General features: G+C 47.9%; 1 protein-coding gene across 1 annotated transcript; it reads left to right on the forward strand.

Moving 5' to 3' along the window:
• The first annotated feature begins 1,320 nt into the window (after positions 1–1,320).
• On the forward strand, positions 1,321–9,932 carry C1QTNF2 (C1q and TNF related 2). The gene is made up of 3 exons (XM_065690426.1): positions 1,321–1,548; positions 6,778–7,026; positions 8,339–9,932. Exons 2-3 carry the CDS (start codon positions 6,786–6,788, stop codon positions 8,950–8,952), a joined length of 855 nt encoding a protein of 284 aa, XP_065546498.1. The 5' UTR covers positions 1,321–1,548; positions 6,778–6,785; the 3' UTR covers positions 8,953–9,932.
• Positions 9,933–10,206: the final 274 nt, after the last annotated feature.

Raw genomic sequence — 10,206 nt, forward strand, 5'->3', positions numbered from 1 at the left:
ACCCACAACAACTCCGATAAGGATGAATTCTGGCAGAGTAAGGAAAGATACTCCCAGCGTTCTCCCAGCCAGCAGATAATCTGCACTGAGCAGAAAACACTCCTTGGCTGGAGAGCAGCAGGGCAGGATCTGGAGCGCTGCCACTGAGCACACGCCCGTCGCAAGTCCTGCACAGGATCCTGGCTGGGCAGAGCAGGATCCATACACCCACAACCAGCACTCACAGGCTGCAGCCGGGAGCACCAGCGTGCTGCTCTGCGTGGGTGACAATGGCCCCAGGGCCATGGCTGCCCTCCCAGCAGGATGACAGTTCCCCTATCACCTCTCATGTTGCCAGCCGAGGCGCCCATCAGACCAGGCTGTACTTCTGTGTCATCTCACAGCTCCTGTCTAGGCTCTCCCCATCAGCCACTTCAAAAGACCAGTCTGATCCATACCAACCCCAGCAGCATCACAGAGCATCCTGCAAAGCTGGGAAGGAGGGAAGGGGTGGGCAGCAAACTCTTCACCCCCAGTTTGTCGCTCTGCACCTCCCCAGGGAGGGAAGCACCATCAATTTTGAGAGTTGAAAGGTGAACCTTTCCAACCCATTTTAAAACACATTTAAACCCAAAATCTGGGTTAATGGGTTGGTATAAACTGGGATATCAACATCATGACTTGCTGCAGCTGAGAAACAAGAGGATGGGTATTTACTGCAACTCAACACTGTTAGCAGAGCTAAAGTTGCAGTCACTGCTTCTGGTTTTACTGCCTTACCTCAAGCAACTGTTAGGGGATTTGTAATTACTTTGCAAGCTTTAAACAAAATTCCAGCCCTTTCCAAAGACAGAAGCATTCCTGCCACCCCTATAGCAGTGTCTCCATGTTCTGTCTCACACATCCACCTGTAGCAGTGCTGAGGGACTTCGCCCTCCAAATTCACATTCGCAAAGATGCTGCTTCACAACCTCCTTTAGTTCAAGCCTGGAATGATCTGCCATTACCTGTTTGTCTAAATTGTTTTAGAAGCTAGTTTCCACCCTTAGGACAAGGTTTGCTCTCCTTGCTAATGCTTCAGGATCAAGCACCAGAGTTTTTCCCTAGTTTGATGTGCATTACCCATCCTCTTATGAATTCTGTTCGTGTTGGCAGCAGCACAGCAGAGAGGGGCAGAATCGGTCAGAAATGATCCAGGGAACTCCTGAGCCTTTCACACAGGGAGAGAGAGAAAGGGGAAAGCTCCCCAAGCATCAAGAGCTTTCCAGCCATATGTGCGCAAAAATTTCTCCCTGTGCCACGTGACAGAGGAAGAGGCGCAGACCCATTACACAATAATAAAAATATGCCTTTGGCAACGTTGAGGCAGAACCTGGCGCTGCTGCAGGAAGCCCGCGACCCGCACAAAGAGGAGTGAAACCTTAAAGAACACAGACCCAGGTCAATACTGCAGACCCCTCGAAGGACGCTGCTGCGGCTGGACGGGGCTCGGGCTCTACAGCGAAACAGCTGCTTAAAGCTGAGTGGTTTCCAGCGCCTGTCAAGATCTCACTGAAGGGATCAGTCCTGGTGAGTAGATTCACTTTGCCTTTTGTTTCTTCCCCTCCCTCCTCTCAACCTTAACTTCGAAAACTGACCAAATAAGGTCTAGATCACTGAGCACACAGGTTTCCAACGCCTGCACAGGAATCCGTAACAGCAACAGTTGCCACTTACAGAAGTATTCGAGGGAGAAAACGTTCCTCAGACTTTCGCTGGGAGCACCCACCTCATACAACCAAAACCACAGCCTCTCCCTTTGCTCTGGTTCCAGTCAGAAGGTTCTGCAAGGGGGCTTTAGCACAGGCTGAAAGGTTTGCACAGGCGTCCCCAGCTGCCTAAAGCATGGATGGTGATGCAGGTTCAGGCACAGAAGATGCATCGCCCTCCTTCATCTCCTGTGGCATTGCTCCATGCAATAGCAGATAATAGCAGACAACAGATCAAACTCATATCTGGTATAACTACTTTACTGACTTGTATCAGAAATTAAATACACTCATTTCAGCTGCTGTAACCAGCAGCACACCTCATTTTATCTACATCAGCCCCATGGGCCCAAGAGCTCTTGTGCTTCTACCTCAGGGACACTGCAGGGCAACCACCAGAGCCAAGAATTAGGTTCACAGGGATAGTGATTACTTTGAAGACTAATTAGGACACCTTGAGGTATGCTGGGAAATTGTGAAGTAGGAAGATGGTTGTTCTGTTTAAGTCTCTTAAAGAGTACTGAAACAGAGTAGAATGTCACAGTTACTTGTTCGCTGCTGGGTCCCCTCTCAGGCTATCAGACCACCATCCTCCATTCCTCTGCACAGCAATCCCCCCACGCTCTCTCCTCTTCTCTCCCCTTCCACACCTCTCCTCCCCACGGGCAGGCCCACACCATCACTGCATGGCACAGGTTGACTTCCCTGGCCAAAAATCACCACCCAGCCACTGCGCATGCCTCCAAACCAGCCCATGAAACCCTCAGGGATTTTCCCTCTCATGGGAGTTCAGACCAGCTGACCTGTAAGCACCAGAAAGTACAACAGATCCTTTGCACTTTCATCTTGTTCTTATAGGCAAAATTGTCACTTACAGACACACCTATTTGATGCGTACACATCTATAGAATTGGCCTGGCTTCTAAACTGCGAAGTGGCTCAGGAAGCAAAACTGTAGCAGGGCTAGGATGAGGGTGGTCGCACCGGGGCTTGCAGGAGCCATGTGGAACAGGGATGTCCTGGTAGCCAAAGCCATTGGGGAGATATGGCAAGAGATGTGTCTCCCTAGGCTCCTGCCTGTGAGGCCGCTCAGCAGCAGCAAGCATGCCCCCAGGCTGCAGTGGCCATGAGAAGCAGGAGCTGCAGGTCAGGACTGCCCCAGGGTCCAGACATTTGCAGCACAGTTTGGAGCCTCTCCTCTCTGGATGCAGTTTGATCAGCTGTGATCAGAACATCAGGTCTCAGCCAGGGCCTACCTAGCAACTGGGAGCTCAAAGGGTCTTTCCTCCAAGACCCTCAGAGCAACTCACTGCTGCCCGTGACCGTCAAGTGCCCACCATGAGCTGCATCATCTCATGAGCCCAAGGGCTGGGTCTTCTTCAAAGCAACCTAGAAAGCACTACTGCTGCTAAATACTTCAGAAGACAGTTTCAGAGCGACTCAATAGATATTTTTAAGTATTGGGAAGAAAAGCATTGAGATCCGATCTCACCGAGGGAGAGGCACGTCACACATGAAGGCCCAAGCTCAGCACAAATGCACTTGAGAACCTCAAGCAATCCCTAGTGCTGCTGCAGGCTCTGCTGGGGAGAAGCTGTAGCCCTAAGCCTGGTCAGCCGTGCCTATGCTGCAGACACCGAAGCTAGAGCTTATGTGAAGCCAGTCCAGCCTTTTTCCTGTACTGAAATCTGCGCTCAGTACCAGCGTGCTCTGCCCTAGTGCTGAGGAGCTGAACACTCACATTTCAGCAGCAGGTCCCTTTCCTACAGCCAGCTCCCTGTCCCTGTGCTCAGACAACACAGGGTCTGCTCTCCTCCCCTCCACCACCAGTCAGTGCTTGTAACCCCCTGGGCATAGCACACGCTCCCACACAACAGGCATCAGTTCTGGCCAAAAAGTCTCCAAAGCCCTATTAACAAAGACATTAATTGTTATTAGAAAAGTAAGACCTCAGCTGAAAGCAGGCTGCATGCCTCCAGTGCCAGGCCTGCCTCCCATGCTGCCAAGAGGAAAGATGCTGATCTGTTTCCAATTTGCTTTTTGGAGCTCATCAGTCGTTCTACATCGAGGAGCAATTTTCCTTTTAAGGTGGAACAGCATGAGGTTTGTTTTCTTTCGAAGAGATTTCTTTAAGAGGTTATTTATAGATCCTCTTGTGAATGTGACTGTGCTTTGCATCCCACGCACTGCTGTGATGTGGGATGAAATGTTCTTGTGGAGCCGTTAATTAACATGGACTCGGGAGCTATGTCAGAGCATGGACCCAGGTAGTCCAATATTCCCCATCTATCCAAGTACCGGTACTACTAACTTCCCAGCCTCAGGGCATTTTGTGTTTGCCACTTCTATCCCATCAGGTAAATTAGCTGGGTTGTCTGAAGGTAGAAGTAGTACTTATGGTAAGAAGCATGAAGAGAAGGAGCTGCCCTCCTGCCCTGTGCTCCCTCTTGCCTGTTCTTTGTCTGCATGAAGCAGTCCCAGCTTTTTTCCAGGTTATGTTCCACAATGACATTTTTCCTTGCCACAGCTTCCCAGCGTCATCCACCTCCAGACACCTCTCACTTCCACCCCATTTGAGGTGGTTACTGGGAAGCAGAGACGCAGCTTTCCTTGGGACCTCCCCAGTCCTCAGGCATTTTAACATTTTATTTCCCTTTCCATGAACTGAGAAGCCTTTATTCAATTGTCCACACTAATACTGGCTGGTGATTTCTCTCTCACAGGGCCATTAAACTGACACCTTTCACCAGCAGTGAGTAAACTGAGGTATAAGGAAAGCAAAAGAGCACTGAAGAACAAAATGGCTTAACACCCAAATCCAGCCTGGTGATCTGTTCTGCATTTCCCACTCCTCTGCATGTTCTTAATTATACATATCGCAGAACTGAGGGCTCCCACTCAGCATTAGTATGTAGCACACTGCTCACTGGATGTGGAGCATGTAATGTGCATTTCCACCCCCTTCAGGAGCCAGTACCAGGATAAGAGTGCTAAGACCAACATGAAATTTATACAATACTTTAAGAATCTCATTTCCAGTGCAGGAGTTAAACATAACACTGCTGGGGAGATGCTAAAGCCTCACAGTATTTGACGTAATGCCAGGCAGGACCTTGCCTGACCAGAAGACCACCAACAGACTGAAAGGCAGGGATATCCCAGCTCATCTTCTGTTTCATCTCTGTTTAACTCCAAACTTCCTTCAGCACCAAAGCTTGAAGAAATGTGTGAAAGGCAGTTTCCTTGCTTCGCAGTCATCGCTTATACTCTGTATTTCATTAGCAGGACTTTAGGAGGTCCCTTCCTACCCAAACCGTTCTATGATTCCATGTGATAAGAAAGCCCATGCAATCTGATGATTCTTGTAAAATACTTAACCCTCTACTGTCAGAGGTAGTTGTAATAAGGGAAAAAACTTAAAGGAGTCTTTGCCATCAGGGTGCACACCTCTTCACCCTGGGGCAGGAGTTGCATCAAAGCAATACATGGCTAATTCCTTTTAAAAAAAGAAAATCCTTTGGCTTTAGCATGATCTCTCCTAATCAGAAAGCTATTATGCAAACAGTGAACCAGCCACAGATTCGTACGGGACAGTTTTAGGCTTCGTGTCTCATTTCTCCAATGGATATTCCACCTACAGAAGCTGAAAGAAAGAAATTAGGCCAGGGGATGCCTTTCATCACCCCTCCAGCTTGTTTCCATATTCATACAGCTGGAGAAGAGCCCAACTCCATCAGCCCATGGTCTGTACTCACCAGGGAGCACCAGCCTTGCTGGGAATCTGGTGGCTGTGGCCATAACCTCCCTCAGCAGCAAAGCAAAGGGAGGAGAAAATCCTCAGCCCAGACATAGGGAGGCCTTCTGTTCTGAGGAGGGGATGGCAGGAGCACCTTTACCCATGGGTGGTCAGAAACTGATACTGTATAGGGGAATGTCTTTTTTTACTATATCTGTAGCCATACGCAGAACCCTAATTCTATTTTAAACATTTCTAATACCCAGAGTCTCAGATAGGTCATGTATGAAGATGGGCTCTCGTCAATCAGCCTGATTTTGAGCATCTTCTCTAAGCTGCTGATGCATCTGAGCAATATTTCAAGATGCAGTGGAGTTATTCAGGAGATGCACATGAAGCATAGCTATTTGCAAACCACTCCATGCACAGACATCCAGAGGGATATTTTACAATATAATATCTGCTCTGCATCATTAGCTTCTTCATGGGAATAGCTTTATTCCAGAAATTATTTTCTATCACTATATCCCCACCCAGGAGTGGAGTAAGACAAGCCCAGGAGGCTCAGCCTCCCACTGTGAATGAAGGTTCCAAAAAAGCCCTTGGCATTTGCTAGACATCAAGCAGTGGCTCACTTTACAGAGCCAGGAGACCAACACAGGCCAGGGTTTTAGCAGTTACCCATCCTTCCAAGGTGAATAGTTGTAACAAAGACGGAGCTATTGCCACCCCAGAGGCAGCTCAGCACGGTGAGAGGTTGAAAACCCACCAGCGGTGTTGGTCACATCTGAAGGGGCAGCTGCACCCCAAAACCAAGCAAGACTTTGTGGGTGATTCAGCTGCAGGTTGTGCAGTGCCGTGCAGATGAACTGTGGTGAAGAACAGAACATTTTATGCTAGCTAAGAGGCTCAATGTGCACTGACAGGCAAAACACAGTAAGGACTGCCTTAGCCCAAAGCCTCCACAAGCCTGTCTTCTAAATCATAGAATGGTTTGGGTTTGGAAGGGACCTTAAAGCTCATCCAGTTCCAACTCCCTCCCATGGGCAAGGACACCTTCCACTAGACCAGGTAGCTCCAAGCCCCGTCCAACCTGGCCTTGACCACTGCCAGGGATGGGGCTTAAATTCAGCCCTGCATCATGCTATGGGTTTTGTGCTTGATAAGAAACCCCAGCTGCAGAGCAGGTCTCACTGAGGAGGTTTACACCAAATTATCTCCTATTTTCGTGCAAGTCCTGGTGGAGGGGACAGCTCCGTACCCACGCGTACTGAATACCACCCACAACAGCCACATCCCATCTCCTTTTTACAGGCTGCGCCATGATCTCTGCTGTCCTCCTCCTGTGGACTGTGCCTTGTGTGGCAAACCACATCCTGGGGGGCTTTGCCAAGGGAGCTCTGCAGGAAGGTACCCAGCTGGCTTGCAGCCTGCCCGGCCCCCCCGGGCCACCCGGCCCCCCTGGTGCACCCGGGGCTCCAGGGACAGTCGGCAGGATGGGATTCCCAGGCAAGGATGGCAAGGACGGCAAGGATGGGGATAAAGGCGAGCACGGAGATGAAGGTAATAGAAAAGCACTTCTTAACACAAAGGTAACATGCAAAAGCAATACTGCAACAGCCCAGTTAACAGCAACACATCACCCCAAATCTGAGCCCCAGCACAGACAACATCTCATAGCAAACGTCTAGAAATTTCCACTCTCCCCCCTCCAACATCTCACAGGTGTCAGATCCTGCCTGGGGGGTTCAGACTTGCATTATTTGCTGATAGCATCTTATTGCTATATGAGATTCCTATCAGCTTCATTTTGTTATGAAGTGACATTTTCCCTGTTCTGATACATGCTCACTAGACAAGACAAAGTGGTGGTCTCTGACTCCTGCTCTCAAGCAGAACAGTCAGGTGAAAAAAATCAAGCACTTGCTGCCCAGAGCACTCTAGCTGGGTGACAGGCACTGCTCTGACCATGCTGAATCTAAATCAAAGCAAACAATCACTCTTATTTAATCCAACAACCCTTTAAATTCAGCCTTACAGTCAGCAAGCATCAGGACCAGCTGTGGTGAGAACACAGTGATTTCCCGTTGCCACACTAGAGTGCACTCCTGATTCAGCATAGCATCAGCATGCCAAAGCTGCATCTTATTCTCTTCTCCCACCCCCAAACCTGGGAGTCTGGAGAACAGGTTTCCACCCACAGCTGCATTTAACCCTTGTCTTGCTGCAGCAGCAGCTCAAGAGACAGGGTATAAACCCCCATGAATTTGTCTTATATCAGGCCACACCACAATCAGCAGTTTCAGCATCACTGTGACAGCACAACTGGCTTCCCATCTCAAGGCAGTTCCTGCACTGTATGTCCTCTGGTTCATCCTCCAGATATGCCAGGCTTTTTACTACACCTAGATGCTTTGTTGGTTTATTTTTTAACACCAGATTAATGTTAAATGTAAAAACAAACAAAAAAAAATTAAAATAAAAGAGACAGGAGATGAAAGTATCCCATCTGCTCAAATCTGGGTTCCAAAAGCTTCACAAACCTGTCCCACTCATGAAAAACCCCAAACATTTAAAGCTTGTTCTTGGCTAGCTCTATAATTAATTACTCCCTTTTCTCAAGTGAGCCATATAATTGAACCAGCCTTTTGGTCCCTAAGAAGGACAGGTTGTCCTGCTCCCAAGTCCCATTGTTATCATGCCAGCTACCTACCTAACAGTCCTGACAGATGCCTCCCAGGTGGTATTTCATTGGGATTCTCACCAGCAGGGTTTTTCTCCTAAATGAAAATATACTGTTGGAATGACAGAACCGCTTTCCACTTGCCATATCCACTCTTTCACTGAAAGATTTACAAGGCTATTTATCTTCTAGGTCCACAAGGCAGAACAGGAAACCCCGGCAAACCAGGCCCAAAGGGGAAAGCGGGAGCTATTGGCAAAGCAGGCCCACGAGGGCCCAAGGGTTTAAAGGGTAATCCTGGAAAAAATGGGGCCCCAGGGAAAAAAGGGCCCAAAGGGAACAAGGGCGAGACTGGACTGCCAGGACCCTGTACTTGTAATGCCAACAAAGCCAAGTCTGCCTTCTCTGTGGCAGTCTCCAAGAGCTACCCAAGGGAAAGGCTGCCCATCAAATTTGACAGGATCCTGATGAATGAGGGAGGACATTACAATGCTTCCAGTGGGAAATTTGTATGCAGCATCCCAGGTATTTACTACTTCACTTATGATATCACTTTGGCCAACAAACATTTGGCCATTGGCTTGGTCCACAACGGGCAGTACCGGATTAAGACTTTTGATGCAAACACTGGGAACCATGATGTTGCCTCCGGATCAACCATCCTTTCTTTGAAACAGGAGGATGAGGTATGGCTGCAGATATTTTACTCAGAACAAAATGGGCTCTTTTATGATCCTTACTGGACAGACAGCTTATTTACTGGCTTCCTGATATATCCTGATCAAGATTATCTCAATGAAATATGAGAAACTAATCTGTGGGAAAAAACAGCAAACGCATGAGACCTCAGTCCAGCAAAGTGTAGCCTGTACATGGACATGAGTGGAATTATCATACAATTCCACATTTCTGGCGCTAGCAGCCTGTATTGGTTATTCAGATATTCACTTGATGTCATCAACTGGTCCACAGGGCACCAGGACCAGCAGGATTCACCTTTCAGCAGCCTCATGAATCTCTCAGTCTCGAAGCCACCCAGGGTGTTTTCCCAGATTTCAGCCTCCATGTACCAGCACTGAAGTCCTGCATCTGGTTACTCTGCAACATGCCATGGACATGTAACTCACATACTGGTGCTGAATGCTTTATTATATTATTGTTATAAAGCCTGGAAACCAGCAACCATTTCCTGAAGGCTGAGCTCAGAAGTGCCACTGATGTTAGAGACTGTATCACTGCACCTCCTCCCCCTAAACCCTATAATAGTAATAAACCCTTTTAATACAGAGTTACACTTTACCAGCTACTTAAGAGTCAGGAAGTCGTCAGTTAAAGTTATAAAAGTAAGAGTAGCTCTCAGCCTCATCAAAGCAGCACTGATAAGCAAAGGCATCTGGTCTAAATAGGAAATGACAAAAAAGAGCTCTCATTTTTAAGGTTAAAGGTAAGACTCCTCCTAAGACACAAGCTGCTGGACTGAGCATCACTGGTGCTTCTCAGATTTCAGCCTCCATGTACCAGCACTGGAGTCCTGTGTCTGGTTTCAGACTGTCTTTGATAAGCCACAATCAGAATCTAAACTGGACTGTGCAAGTCAACTACCCATGGGCTTCTGAGACACAGTGGATTATGGACTTTACAGATCAATTCTACTTTTACAAGTGAAAATATCTGCATGATTTTTGTGGACTACAGTAACTGTAGTTGCATTTAACTGTGTTAACTGTGTTGTACCTTACAAAAATCTTATCAAGTACATTTTATAAAATAAAGCTGAACAAAAATACTGCTGGAATAGTCTTGATATTTATTAAAGTGGCTTCCCAGAAGGTATTTCAAAACTATGTCACAGATTCCACAGACACTGTTGGGTTTAGGGATGGATTTTGTAGCTACCAGAGCAATGGGAATATTCCTCTCTCCAGCCCAGCAAGCTGGGGAATGCGCAGGGTTTTCTGCTTTCTGTGCCAGAAACCTGCAGGGTGGAAGAACAGGATCTGTGCATTCCCCTAAAGCTGCTAACCCAGATGGCAAATGTCCTTTCCCTGACAGTGGTTGCT

The sequence above is a fragment of the Lathamus discolor genome, chromosome 10, assembly GCF_037157495.1.
Source record: "Lathamus discolor isolate bLatDis1 chromosome 10, bLatDis1.hap1, whole genome shotgun sequence".
In the NCBI taxonomy this organism is placed as follows: Eukaryota; Metazoa; Chordata; class Aves; order Psittaciformes; family Psittacidae; genus Lathamus; species Lathamus discolor.